Genomic DNA, 15,717 nt, shown 5'->3' on the forward strand with positions numbered 1-15,717 from the left:
AGCCACTAAGGAATAATTATGGGAAGGATTTTCAGATCATTGTTTAACAAAGTGAGTAGAATGATTTCCATACTGAATATTTGTAAGGCCCTTTATGGATGATCCCGGAATCATTATTTTTTTCCCCGGTATGATTATAAGAACTCTCCCCTGCCCTCACATCACCGCTAGGAATCACTTGCTGACTGGGAATAGACAGCCCTCTTTCCCCTTTCCCTTCTTCACCGTGTGGGTGGCTGTGTTGCTGCTGATGACCTGCATGAGCATGTCTTCTTGGGCAGAGAGCTCCTTCTCTCCTTTCTCCAGCCCCGCCCACTGTAGAGAATCCAGACCAGGGTCACAAACTCTGATATTCACAAGGGCCAGGCTGCTACCTAAGTAAGTGAAGCTGCTCAGGTAGAGCAGTGGGGAGTCTCTAGAAAACTAGAGAGCACTGGGTAGTGGGGTGTCTGTTTTACATGCTGCAATCAATTGTTACCAGGTGGAGTATGGGCATGGACTTGTCAGAAGTTCTGAGTTTTCACGAAAATAAAAAGCTAAACAAAACAGATTTTTTCATGTGGTATCTCCCGATTTTTAAGACTTTATATAGGCTGCAAATGGTTGTAGCCTTTCAGTTTTTAATCCTGTCTCCATCCAGACCTTGGCTGCTGGTGGAGTTGGCTTGCTCTAGTGCTGAAGAGCCAGACAGCTGCCCTCCCTGCAGATGTGCACCACAGGGCCAGGTGACCGATGTTCCTCCACGTCCTTTCCCCTCCCACCACCTCAGCCCAGGGTCCTTACCAGCCCCTGGGCAGGCGAGTGCTGGCATCCCCTTCACTGTGGTCTGGAGGAACACGGAGGTTCCACTTGTGGGGCTGGGGTGGGAAGTGTGTGTGTTGAGGGGAAATGGAGGCAGAGTGAAAGCAGTGTCAAGGCTGGTATTGCCTTTGGAGTTGGAATTTGGAGTGTTTTCCTGTGGAAATAATGTACAAATGAAGTATAGGTTCTGCACTATTATGGTTTTCATTCTGTCACCTATATCCTTAGTTAAATAGGTTTTAAAACTATGGCTATGCTACTTAACAGCTGTTTTTAACATTTTAGTTTTGGAGGAAAGATATTTCCTAGTTCCAAAGATCTGAACAATCTTGTGGGTGTCTATTGGAGTCTCTATCAGTATACTCCTTACTCTGTCACAGGGATGTATAACACATAATTTGAAGCAATTTATCAACAGTAATGAAGATGTAATGTGAGCTCCCTCTCCCAGGCTGCTTTCTAGCTTCTCCCCATTTGCTTATGAGTTTTAAATACCTCAGACACTTAAACAGAATTATATTTTTATTCTTGGGTGAACCTGTTGTCTGTTTGAGGGTTTTCAACTCATTAAAGAATTCTGCAGGAGCCCAATGAAGAGAGTGCCTCCAGAAAGGCTCATTAAAAAGGAAAGGCTGATCTGGAATACCACTAATGTTAAATGCTGTAAATTGGTTAAGAGGTGGAATAAAATCAATGTATCACACTCATTAGTTTACAAGAATTATGTTGACCTTATGTTTGGTCCTAGATCAAATATGTGGTATTTACTTGTTTTCTCATAAAAGTATGAAAAGTCCCTAAGCTTATCCTGAAAGATGGGAACTTATTTTTCAGCTAAAGCAGAAAGCTAATGCATCTGTTGGTACATATCTGCTCTGTAATAGTGAGTTCCAACAGGAAATTGCTCTGCAATTAATATTGAAGCATAGTGTAGAACCTATGCTTCATTTGTACAATGAACTTGGGCAAGTCATATAATACAACCTTTTAAGCCTTAGTTAATTCATCTGTACAATGGGTATAACTGAAGGTGGTTTTGAGTATTACATGAGACAGAGTATTTAAATTACTATCATAGTATCGAGCACACAGACAACACTTAGTATATGGTTGTTATTATTGGTATCGTTATTATTATTTGAATCAGAGCCTTCTAGGCCATTTGAGGACTAAAGCTTTTAATTTTTTATCTTGTGTCTTTTGTTACATTTTTTAACATCTTTGTTGATGTTAATAATTCACATGCCAGAAAATTCACTCATTTAAAGTATACAATTCAATAGTAAATTCACAGGTGTGCAACCATCACCACAATGTAATTTAAAACATTTTCATCACCCCAAAAAGAAACCTTGTAGCTAGCTGTCAGCAGTTACCCACCATTCTTGCTACCCCCTCCCCCAACTCTCTGCAGCTCCAGGCAACCATTAATCTACTTGCTGTCTATGCTGGGTCATATGGTAACTCTATGTTTAAAAATTTCAGAAACTGCCAAATTTTCAAACAGGCTGCACCGTTTTATAGTCCCATCAGCAGTGAATGAGGGTTTCAATTTTTCTACATCCTTAGCAACACTTGTTATTTTCTGTTTTTTAAATTACAAGCATCATAGGGGGTACGAAGTGGTATCTCAGTGTGGTTTGGATTTGCATTTCCTTACTGACTGAGGTTGAGCATCCTTTCATGTGCTTATTGTTACTGGCCATATGTGTATTTTCTTTGGAGAGATGTCTATTCATATTCTTTGACCATTTTGTAATTGGGTTAATTGTCCTTTATTATTGAGCTGTAAGAGTTCTTCATAAATTCTGGATACAAGTCCCTTGCCAGATACATGATTTACAAGTACATTCAACCCATTCTGTGGGTTGTCTTGATATTGCTTTTACTAATTTATAAATCTGAACCTTTCTTTAGATATTTAATGCTTCCGTGCCCTCTTAACTGATTTGCACAAATTCTCTTTCCAGCCTTTATTTCTATACCTTGCTCTCCAGTCTGTCCACGAGCCCCTTCAAGTCCCTGAGGAGTACCTGAAGCCATATGACTTTATCCAAGATAAGAATAGGCATTACTATGCAGGAATGGTGTCCCTTATGGATGAAGCAGTGGGAAATGTCACTGCAGCTTTAAAAAGGAATGGGCTGTGGAACAACACGGTGTTCATCTTCTCCACAGGTAAGTCTGTCAATAGGAAAATCATCTCTTGGCAAAGCCTAGGACATGGTATTCAATAAACAGAATGAAGACAAATTGGAGCATTTAGAAGTTCCTTATTAAAATAAATGCTAACTGCAAGAGTGGAGACATGGTAATAATGGATAGAAAAATGTGTCTTAAGAAGAAAAAATAGGCCTTCCCCCTCTTCCTTCAGATATCAGAATATTCTGAAAGTATGCTTGAGAACAAGCACTCGCTAACTGAGTAACTATGAATGGACATCACTCATATGTAGGGCAGCTGGGCCATGAATCCCTGGAGCAGCTTATTCTCAGCAATCTCAACAGTCTAGGTATCCTCTGTCAACAGGACTCTGGCTGCCTACAGCAGCCTCTGTATTAGTGCAAAGACACAGATTGTTACATTAAGAAGACATATAAGAAATGGAGCCATTTAAATCTAGGCTAGTCTCCAAGTATAGATTTTTTGTATTAAGATCGTTGTGACAATAAAAGTCGTTCATGTTCATTATAGCAAAAACAGAAAAGAAGAAAGAAGAAAGAAAATTTTTGAAAATCATTTTCATTATGACAATGTCTTTCTGATTCCTAATCTGTTATATATGTGAATTTTTTTTTTTCCTGTCTCAAATACATAGTTTTCTAAAATTTCCCTTTAATGTGCTTTGGGTATAGATCTCAGTTTATGCATTGTGCTGAATACTCTTACTCATCTGAGTACAGATACTTTCTATTTGAAAATGGAGATCTTTTTTTATGGGTAATTTTAGTGCATTATTTATTTCAGAATTGTTTGGCCCTCCATCCCACTTGTTTCCTATCCTTCCTTTACAAAACTCCTGTTATTTGGATATTGGACCAATCTTCCAATTTTATTAGTTTTAGTTCCCTCTCGTATTTTCTTTATTTTTCTTCTGTTATTTGGGAAATTTCCTTGTCATTATTTTGTAACCTTTCTTTTGAACCATTCATTGCAACCACCATATTTAAGAAATCTCTTTTCTGAGGACTCCTTTTTTTTTGATAAAGTTACATTTTTACTTTATGTGTAATAATTTCTTTTTCCAAAGCCTGTGCTCTTAACCACTAATTTTATATATGTGTGTAGGTATGTGTATACATATATGTACTGGTATGTACGTATGTGCATGTGTACATACACACATTTTAAAGTTTGTACTCCCACATTGTTTCTCTCCCGTCTAAGGTCATTTGTATCTTTTTTTTTGGTCTGTCTTTCATGAAGGAGACTTTCTCAAATCCTAGGGGTCCTTGGCTAAAACCTAAAAGTTTGAATGGAAACTCCAAGGGTGAGGATAGAACTTGTCTTCTGGTGAGTTTTACTGAAAAGTGACTGTAAGGGGTGTGAGGTGACATGTTGAGGAATTAATCTAAGTATTCTACTCATAGCTTTTTGTTGTTGCTTTTTTTTTTTTTGAGCTGTTTTGTTTTACTTTGCTTTTAATTAGGTGTGGTTATTGAATCTACCTTCTGTTCAGTGCTTACTATGTGTGGGGCATAGTTTTAAGTGCTTTACATGAATTAGTTCAGTTGATCCTCACAATAATTCTCACAATGACTGTTATTATCCCATCCTGCAGATGTGAAAAGTAAAGTGCAAAGAAGCTAAGTAACTTGGGCAAAGTTGCACAGCCAGGTAGAATCAGACGTCAGCCTTTCTGGCTCCTCTGCAGTCTCCTGTTTCTGAGATGATGCCAATGATGATCTGGTTGTTCTTACTGGACCTCATGATATATAGCAAAGCTTTCCCCATAGATTGCTGCAGTATTCACCATTTGAGGAGCCTGGGCAGGGCCAGGGGTAGCATCCACCCTAAGCAGCCTTGTTCAGTTGCTTTAATGTTATATAAATAGTATAATTTTCTAAGTATGCCCTGCTGTGAAAAATGTTGAATATAACATGTTTCTCTCCCCTGTCTGCAAAACCTACCCTTCAGAAAAGAGGGGCATCTTCTACTGAAGTCCTTACAAGATCGCTCATATTCTGAGAGTGTTTCTGAATTTATTTTGCTTTGAACATCCTGCTAAAGCACTCTGATCAGCACTGGTATTGTGTGATTATAGAAGTCACTAAAAAGAACCATTGAGAAAACGGAACCAAGACATTTAGTACTGATTTAGTAATTATTCATGTAAAATGATCTCACAGTTGCAGGAATTGGAAGTTATAAATTTATAAGGCAACTCTATGTTGTAGAGATCATAATTATATAGCTTAAGGAGAAGTGATTTCCTGAAATGAAAGAATATGTGGATTAATGTATCATATACAGACTGAAAAGTGCCCAGGTAGAAATGAAGACGAAAAACTGTTAAATATCTCAGAGTGGCTCCTGTGACAACAGATATTAATTCAAGGGTGCATGGGAAGAGATGGAATAAAATTTTTTCATGATATGTAAGAGTGGAAAAAAAGTCTTTTCATATATTTTATTATATGATTTTAAGTGTGTATACATAACTATATTTTAAATAGACTTTTGACTATTTCATAAACATCCATAATATATTATTTATTCAAGCTGGCAAAAATAATTATTTATTTTTTTATTTAAAATTTTTAATTTTCTCACTGAGAAGATGAGGATTACTTTGTAAAGGCTGTCTTATAGTATCACACTATGATATATGAATCAGTATGTTAATCTTGAACTGTGGTTGCTTGGGCTAAATCCATCTCGTGTATGTACTTTTATTATACTGTGGAATTCAGTTCGCTCGGGTTTTATTTGTTTATCTGTATCAATTCAGAAGTGAAAACTGGGTTGGTGGCTTCCTGTCTCTTTGTTATGTTTTGTTGTCTTGATTATGCTTGCTTCAGAAAATAGTTTACATGGCTTTTCCATCTTTTCTGTTTTGGAATCATTTATAGATTGAAAGTTCTCTGGTTAAGCTGGTACCCAGAACCTTTTCTGGAGGTGTTCAAACAAAGGAATTATCTCCATAGTTTAAATTTTTGCTGAAATTATGTCTAGGTGTGGGTTTTAAAAATATTTAAAAATTAATTTTGCCTGAAATATATGAGCCCTTTGATCTGCATGCTGAGATTATTTTTTACTCAGGAAGTTTTCCATGTTCATACTTTATTGCTTCTGTTCTGCTTGATTTAATTCCCAAAAATATCTTTAATTAGTAGGTTGAGTCACTGATTGAGCTTTTCTCAGATCATTTTCAGTTTCTTGTCCTTTTCCTCAGTCTTCTGGAGCACCTCTGCATTAGACATTTTTGCAATTTTAATTCTCTTTAATGTCTCCAATGTAGGTTATGATTTCTTGGATTTTTAGTTTTATAGTCTATTCTTTGCCTTAGTCAGTTCTCTTTACTTTGAAACTTATGAGTAATAATAATGACTACCATTTATTAGATATTTACCACATGCCCAGGCCCTGTCCAGTGCCTTTTGCATGTTTTTTCACCATTGGTCATGTTGTAAGCATTAAAGGTCAAAGTAACCTTATGAAATAGATTTCTTTATCCCCATTTTATAAATGAAGAAACCAAAACTTAACGAGGGTAACTGATTTGCCCACAGCTACTGCTGTGGTCTGAATTTTTGTGTCCACCCGAAAGCCCCTGTGGTGGTGGTGGAGGTGGGGCCTTTGGAAGGTGATCAGGTCCTGAGGGTGGAGGCCTCGGGGGTGGGATCAGTGCTTATGAAAGAGACCCGGAGAGCTCCTGGTGCTTTCCTCCATGTGAGGACGCAGTGAGAAGGCTCTGGCCATGAGGCAGGAAGAAGCCTCACCAGAAGGTGACCTGCTGGTGCCTTGGTCATGCCTTGCCAGTCTCCACAACTGTGAGAAATGAACTAGGGGTGTTTGAAAGCTACCCCTTCTGTGGTATTTTGTTATAGAATAGAACTTTTCTAAAATCTTCATTTTTGTAGTAAATCATTACCAGCTATATATTCTTCCTCGAGTATAAGCAGTGAAGGGTCTGTCCACACAGAGTGCATGGCTACCTCTTGGCCACTGGTCACTGTTCCCTGTTAGTTTCTCCTCTGATCTGTGCCTTAAGGTCACGTCCATGCATATAACCCTTCTGTTCCTGGTGGCCCTTAGGCATTGAGTCTTGTGTTCCAGTGGAACGGACTGACCTACCTGACATTTTGGCTACCATGTTCTTTACATGCTAAATGAACCCCAGCATGCACAGCTCCCAGACTCCTCCTGTCTCCATTACTTCAGGGCCTTACTTTTGGGGGCATTTTCCAGGACACGGTGTGTCCCACTGCCACACCCTTTTCTTCTCCCATGGTTTCTGGGATTTGTAGTCTGTAACTGCATACAGAAAGTTGAGGAGGTAGTAATTCTCTGGTCATGTCAGAACTTAGCACTGTCCCCTCCAGGCTGCCTTCCTGCCTCTTTCTGGTAGGCAGAGTGGCTCTGTGTCATGATGCAAGTAGGAGGCCGGCTCTTGCTTCTTCAGCCCAGCTTCTTTCATCTTACAGTTTATGGAAATTATTCCAAGATTCTCTGGGGTTATAGATTGTCTACCAGTGCTGGTTTCTCACATTATGATGAGTTTTCATCTTATTCTAACTCATCACAATGCGATGTTATTCATCTTATTCTGTGTCTGCAGTACTTGAGCACAATATTGGCTGAGAGGTGGCAATGGCGGCCATTAGGAAGACAACATTTTAACCTGCTTCCTATCACAATGGCTGGTCTCTGGTTGCTGAACTCCAGGAATCTTCACAGAAGTCTGACCCTGAGTAAAATGAACTAAAATGAAAGCCAACTCTGAAACAACTAGATCATAAATTAAAACAAGAAAAACTGATTGTAAAGCCCTGAAGAGAAAATAGTGATTGATCTCAACATCTTTATGCAGCTATTATATATTTATATTAAATCCTATCAGAATAATCAGTTTTCACTTACATTTAGATGAGAGTTTGACTATAAGGAGAAACCTAATTTGCAGTTCTGCCTCTGGAGACATTTTCTGTGTTTATTGACAATTTCATTGCCTGGAGCAGAATTTTATATTGCTATAATGGTGTGATTAAAACCCAAGGAAACAGGACCTGGATATGACTGATTATAGTGAGTCATTTCTTCCAGTTTTCTTACCTTCACTTAGTACTGCTCTTCTTTATAACCATGAAAATACCGGTGCACACAAATGAATAAATGCTGAATCCATTAGTACAGAAGACCCTGAAACAAACTAGCTTCTTTCACTTACATTTAGTGAAAGAGAGAAGCAAAGACATATTTTTTTAGGTTCAGATGTTTGGGGAACCTGACTTTTTTCTTTTATCCCCTTTTATAATCTGAGGGAGGTCCATGAGGCTTCTCATTCCTTGTCATCCTCTGAGCACCTAAGGGAGTTAATTCTCAGTGTGCTGTCTGGGGACCACCCACAGCAGTTGGCTGTTAGTTAGAAATGTAGTTTCTGAGGTGATAGTTGCACAACATTGTGAACATACTAAATGCAACTGAATTGGACACTCTAAAATGGTTAATTTTATATTATGTGAATTTCACCTCAATTAAAAAAAATACAATTTCTCAGCATCTATTACACTTACTGAATCAGAAACCCTGAGGTCTGGGCCTTTGGATCTCCATTTTTAACAAAATCCAGGTGATTCTTTTGTACACAGAAATTTGGGAACCTCTGATGTAAGGTAATTTATTCAAAACTTTGGAATTTAACCTAATGGGGAGTGTGTGTGTGTATAAATGTGTGTGTGTATATACATAAATTATTTAAATAGTTTATATAAATATACATATGTACAGGAATATTCATACATATGTATATAGTTGCCAGAAACAAACTGGGTTTGAAGTTCATCTTACCCTAGGTGTTTTCATTTCAGGTAAATGTACCCATTGCAAAAAACAGCCTCTTGAAAAAAGAAAATTTTAATTTAAATTATTCTGCACTTCATACCCTTATATAAACTACCACCTTGATAGATTAATAGCTTTTTACAGTGTGTGATTATTAGTGCTATTAAAAAATATTGCTTGTCTCATTACAAACATAATATTCTGTTCTTTTTATACAATGATGACCATTCTAATCCCTGTCTGATAGGATACAACCAGAGTTGAAGTCCAAACTTTCCTGCCAATCAGTTATGTTGACTCTGTCCTCAGTTTCATTATCTATCCAATGGCAGGTTGGCCGATCATTTATTCACTCAGTCTCTCATTGCAGACAGAAAGATAAATAGGACATGGCTTCAGGCCTTCGGAATCTCCAAGTGTGGAGAGGCAGGCAAGCCAGTGTGTTCGTTATGATGTGTTGGAAGAGCATTTGGATGCTGCCTCCTGTGCCATGTGCACATAGGAGCGCCTACCAGAGCCCAGGGGTCTGGAGAGGCTTTCTGAGATTTAACGGCTGGGAATGAGTTGGCCAGATAAACAGTGTGCAGGTAGGGAGGAGACCTGGCAGTGTTTTCAGCTGTGAGAGGGGAACATGCCAAGCGCAGAGAGGAGAAGGCAGTTCTGTAGGTGGCCTGGCAGGGCTGGAGCCCAGAGTGCAGGTACGGATAGCACAGTGGTGGCTGGGGCGTGACAGGAGAGCCAGCTCTGGAGGGGCCTGTGTATGTGCAGGAAGGAATCTTGGAGGTACTCTGAAGGCAGGGAGGCATGGAAAGGTTTTAAGTGGGGATCAGATTTCCATTTTAGGCTCCAAAGTGGAGACAGGCAGACCTTTTAGGAGGCTTACAGTAAAGAGGGGCAAGAGGACAAGGAGGGGCTGAATAAAGACAGAGGGAAAATTGGTGAAGATAAAAGGACAGAATTAAGAAATACATGGGAGAGCTTGGACTAGTGGATCTTAAATGTTCTCGTTAATAGTGAAGTTGATGGCCTGTAATTCTGTGTTTTCAGAACTAGTCCCTGCTGGTGATGGCCTTTGGTGGAGCTGTCCCCTCGGTTGGCACTGGGATCATTTGCAGAGAGCTGGGAAGAGCTACCCAAGCCAGTGCCCATGTAGTGGCAGAGCGGTAGATTATAGTCCGTTTCAGACTGGGGTGGGAGTCTGCAACAGTATTCAGAAATTGCTTTGCTTGTCAGAGTGACTGGAGGGTGGAGTTATTTGAAAGACAGGCACCTGTGATGCAGACATGTCCTGACACAAATGTCAGGCGGCACTACCACTCAGGGACATTGACCGGATCCTGGGCATCTGCTCATTTCTAGCTGAACGACCGAATAACTTACTACAGAGCTTAGACTTATTTATTATCTGAGCTTTCACAAATTATATGTCATTTAATATCTTAAACAGAGCAACAAAGAATCAGAGCTAATTCCTCTAAACCTTATATCCCTTTCTTTCTCATATATTGAATGTCCTTAAAGACTGGTGCTGGCAAAAGGACAACTTCACAGTTTAAATGTACTTACTCGATTGGGAGACTTATAAATATAGAAATTCTGTGCCAGAAGCAAAGTAATCTGACTGCTGGCAAACCAATCTCACAAGGTTCTTCAAATACTTAAATGCATTTCTGACAAAGCTAAGGAAAACCTGTTAGGTGAATAAGTCATATTCTGTGTCCACACTTTGCCTTTACAATTATCCCTTTATTTAACATATCTATCACAGAGTGATATAAAAATACGTGGCTCAAAACTCTGAGACTCGAATGGTCTTCTCCCCAGCCAGAAGTCATTAATCCATTCACTTTTTAGATTTTATATGCTAATGTCCTGCTGAAAGCATGTTGGGTCACTTTAAAATTTTATTAGTGATAGGCAGTAAGGCATGCAGATTTGTTGATTGTTTTATTGAGAGATAATAATAGGCAATACATTTCAAAGGCCCCCAGAACAAAGTCTTGTGTTTGTATTTCTCTGTGACAAACCATTCAGTCCAGAAGCCCAGAGCCCAAGGCAAGGAGGCTGCTCAAGTCCCCATGATTATCACATCATCAGTGTTTTATTCTATTGCTTATTACATGCTGTAATACTATATTATGGTATTATGATTTGAATGATAAAAAATTGTTTTCTAGCATGATAAACATGAAATAATCTTTATTTCCTCACTTATATGAGAAGTGGCTTTTTCCTGAATTTATAATTAATGGAAGATATATATTGAACTGAGTATATTTATCGACTGAATTGCCAGGAGCTTTCCAATTTGTTTGGGTTTATTTTCTCCTCTTGTTTTGCATTCCATTTTAAAGGTCATATTTAAGATAGATCAATTTCTTGTATTGTACATTCTCCCAGAACTCATTGGATCCAAAATTCCCTGTGAAGGGGGAAGTGTGTTGTGTTAGACAGGCTGTGCTGGAGGCTGAAGCGAGGTGAAAAGTAGGTTCTGTATAGAAATTTTCACATGGGAACCAGTCACAGCCAGAGGAAGGGGCCAAATAAAGTCAGGTTACCCCCAGCAGTAGATGTGGGTACAGGCAGCTGAGGATGAAAGACGGTACTAACTGGCCTAGGAATTATCAGTTTATGGATCGGCAGAAAGTAGATTGTGTTTCACATGTTTTTGGCCTGGAATGTTTTTTTTTTTTTTTTTTTTTTTTAAATAATTATTTTTTATTGAAGGGTAGTTGACGCACAGTATTACATTACATTAGTTTCAAGTGTACAACACAGTGGTAGAACATTTATATACATAATTCTAGGTTCCAGCTATCACCCTACCAAGCTGTTACAATATCTTGACTATATTCCTTATGCTATACATTACATCCCGGTTACTTATTTATTTTACCATTGGAAGTCTGTCTTTTTTTTTTTTTTTTTTGTGAGGGCATCTCTCATATTTATTGATCAAATGGTTGTTAACGACAATAAAATTCTGTATAGGGGAGTCAGTGCTCAATGCACAATCATTAATCAACCCCAAGCCTAATTTTCGTCAGTCTCCAATCTTCTGAGGCATAACAAACAAGTTCTTACATGTAGAACAAATTCTTACCTAATGAATAAGTTACATAGTGAACAGTACAAGGGCAGTCATCACAGAAACTTTCGGTTTTGCTCATGCATTATGAACTCTAAACAGTCAGTTCAAATATGAATACTCATTTGGTTTTTATACTTGATTTATATGTGGATACCACATTTCTCTCTTTATTATTATTATTTTTAATAAAATGCTGAAGTGGTAGGTAGATACAAGATAAAGGTAGAAAACATAGTTTAGTGTTGTAAGAGAGCAAATGTAGATGATCAGGTGTGTGCCTGTAGACTATGTGTTAATCCAAGCTAGACCAGGGCAATAAAACATCCACGTATGCAGAAGATTTCTCTCAGAACAGGGGGGGTGAGGTTCTAAGCCTCACCTCTGTTGATCCCCAATTTCTCACCTGATGGCCCCTCTGCGACTGTGCCTGTCTTAGGTTGTTCCTCCCTTGAGGAATCTTACCCGTCTCTGGCTAACCAGTCATCTTCCGGGGCCATACAGGGAGATGTGAAGTTGGTAAGTGAGAGGGAAGCCTTATTGTTTGAAAAGGTTAGCTTTTTACTTCTTTGCATATTTATGCCCTGTGGCTTCTATGCCCAGCATTTGTCTTGAGGTATCTTTACCACTCGGAGGAGTTATGATACTCGGTAAATTTGATATGAGGCACGAATTCTATTTAAGGGTTGTAATTAGGAAGGAAGAAGAAAAGCTATAGAAGTAGCAGGCGGAAGAAAACATGGGAAGATTGATTATTTCTTTGACAAATCTTCTTGTAGAGTAACTTCAGCATATATAGGTTTTAAGCTACTACTTAAATTGCGCACACACATTAACATAATAGGAGTATAGTTACATAACCAAAGCATATCTGTAATTACCAGCCATCTCCAGTGAAACCAAGAAAACCATTAAGGCACCTTAGGCATTTGTGAAAACTTATCTATGATATGGTGGATATTGTCCAACTGAACTTGAACAGTCTGAGAGAAATCAGACAAATTAAAACAACCCATTCCTGGGGACTGTTCACATGCCATATGTTCTTTTAACAGTAAATAGTCTGTAGTTGTAAGAGTTTGGAGCGCTACAATTTGCACTTCTCCAAATTCTTGGTTGAGTTCCAACAGTATAGATCCAGTCAAATTTGTTGTTTTACTGTATGCACAGGCCAGCTTAGATATCTCCTTCCTCATTCCCATGGCAAGTCCAGGAACTGGTGGGATGAGTGCATCTACAGCTGTAGCAGTGCGTTGATCTTTGTTGGGGTTTTTTGATGATCATCTTCTGGCATGAGTCTTCCAGAGAGTGCAGATGTTGGAAGTTCTTTTTCATATCGTATCTTAGTTCATTTTCGGGGTAGCCCAATTAGGCTTTGATCCTCTGTATAAACACAAACAGACCCTTTGCCTACACTTTTATATGCCCTTTATACCCTTGTGTAGAACTTGTTGGAGGTTACCACACAGGAACTGCCCTTTTTTTTTTTTTTTTTGCTTTGTTTTTGGTATCACTAATCTACACTTACATGACGAATATTATGTTTACTAGGCTCTCCCCTATACCAGGTCTCCCCTATAAACCCCTTTACAGTCACTGTCCATCAGCATAGCAAAATGTTGTAGAATCACTACTTGCCTTCTCTGTGTTGTACAGCCCTCCCTTTTCTCCTACCCCCCCATGCATGTTAATCTTAATACCCCCCTACTTCTCCCCCCCTTATCCCTCCCTACCCACCCATCCTCCCCAGTCCCTTTCCCTTTGGTACCTGTTAGTCCATTGTTGAGTTCTGTGATTCTGGTGCTGTTTTGTTCCTTCAGTTTTTCCTTTGTTCTTATATTCCACAGATAAGTGAAATCATTTGGTATTTCTCTTTCTCCGCTTGGCTTGTTTCACTGAGCATAATACCCTCCAGCTCCATCCATGTTGCTGCAAATGATTGGATTTGCCCTTTTCTTATGGCTGAGTAGTATTCCATTGTGTATATGTACCACATCTTCTTTATCCATTCATCTATCGATGGACATTTAGGTTGCTTCCAATTCTTGGCTATTGTAAATAGTGCTGCAATAAACATAGGGGTGCATCTGTCTTTCTCAAACTTGATTGCTGTGTTCTTAGGGTAAATTCCTAGGAGTGGAATTCCTGGGTCAAATGGTAAGTCTGTTTTGAGCATTTTGATATACCTCCATACTGCTTTCCACAATGGTTGAACTAACTTACATTCCCACCAGTAGTGTAGGAGGGTTCCCCTTTCTCCACAGCCTCGCCAACATTTGTTGTTGTTTGTCTTTTGGATGGCAGCCATCCTTACTGGTGTGAGGTGATACCTCATTGTAGTTTTAATTTGCATTTCTCTGATAATTAGCGATGTGGAGCATCTTTTCATGTGTCTGTATTTCTTGTATTTCATGTGGCCATCTGTATTTCTTTTTTGGAGAACTGTCTGTTCAGTTCCTCTGCCCATTTTTTAATTGGGTTATTTGTTTTTTGTTTGTTGAGGCGTGTGAGCTCCTTATATATTCTGGACGTCAAGCCTTTATCGGATGTGTCATTTTCAAATATGTTCTCCCATACTGTAGGGATCCTTCTTGTTCTATTGATGGTGTCTTTTGCTGTACAGAAGCTTTTCAGCTTAATATAGTCCCACTTACTCATTTTTGCTGTTGTTTTCCTTGCCTGGGGAGATATGTTCAAGAAGAGGTCACTCATGTTTATGTCTAAGAGGTTTTTGCCTATGTTTTCTTCCAAGAGTTTAATGGTTTCATGGCTTACATTCAGGTCTTTGATCCATTTTGAGTTTACTTTTGTATATGGGGTTAGACAATGGTCCAGTTTCATTCTCCTACATGTAGCTGTCCAGTTTTGCCAGCACCACCTGTTGAAGAGACTGTCATTTCGCCATTGTATGTCCATGGCTCCTTTATCAAATATTAATTGACCATATATGTCTGGGCTAATGTCTGGTTTCTCTAGTCTGTTCCATTGGTCTGTGGCTCTGTTCTTGTGCCAGTACCAAATTGTCTTGATTACTATGGCTTTATAGTAGAGCTTGAAGTTGGGGAGTGAGATCCCCCCTACTTTATTCTTCTTTCTCAGGATTGCTTTCGCTATTCGGGGTCTTTGGTGTTTCCATATGAATTTTTGAATTATTTGTTCCAGTTCATTGAAGAATGTTGCTGGTAGTTTCATAGGGATTGCATCAAATCTGTATATTGCTTTGGGCAGGATGGCCATTTTAACGATATTAATTCTTCCTAGCCACGAGCATGGGATGAGTTTCCATCTGTTAGTGTCCCCTTTAATTTCTCTTAAGAGTGACTTGTAGTTTTCAGAGTATAAGTCTTTCACTTCTTTGGTTAGGTTTATTCCTAGGTATTTTATTTTTTTTGATGCAATTGTGAATGGAGTTGTTTTCCTGATTTCTCTTTCTGTTGGTTCATTGTTAGTATATAGGAAAGCCACAGATTTCTGTGTGTTGATTTTGTATCCTGCAAATTTGTTGTATTCCGATATCAGTTCTAGTAGTTTTGGGGTGGAGTCTTTAGGGTTTTTTATGTACAGTATCATGTCATCTGCAAATAGTGACAGTTTAACTTCTTCTTTACCAATCTGGATTCCTTGTATTTCTTTATTTTGTCTGATTGCCGTAGCTAGGACCTCCAGTACTATGTTAAATAACAGTGGAGAGAGTGGGCATCCCTGTCTAGTTCCCGATCTCAGCGGAAATGCTTTCAGCTTCTCGCTGTTCAATATAATGTTGGCTGTGGGTTTATCATAGATGGCCTTTATTATGTTGAGGTACTTGCCCTCTATTCCCATTT

The 15,717-nt window shown here is 38.8% G+C and overlaps 1 protein-coding gene across 3 annotated transcripts in view; it reads left to right on the top strand.

Annotated features, from left to right (window-relative positions):
• The window catches only part of ARSB (arylsulfatase B), a 185,170-nt gene that overhangs the window by 37,571 nt on the left and 131,882 nt on the right, over positions 1-15,717 (top strand). For all 3 annotated transcript variants that reach the window (XM_057494051.1, XM_036914142.2, XM_036914141.2), the window contains exon 4: positions 2,772-2,979. In XM_057494051.1, the coding sequence (XP_057350034.1) occupies positions 2,772-2,979 (208 nt within the window). The remainder of the gene's footprint in view (positions 1-2,771; positions 2,980-15,717) is intronic.

This window comes from Manis pentadactyla, chromosome 2 (assembly GCF_030020395.1).
Source record: "Manis pentadactyla isolate mManPen7 chromosome 2, mManPen7.hap1, whole genome shotgun sequence".
NCBI lineage: Eukaryota > Metazoa > Chordata > Mammalia > Pholidota > Manidae > Manis > Manis pentadactyla.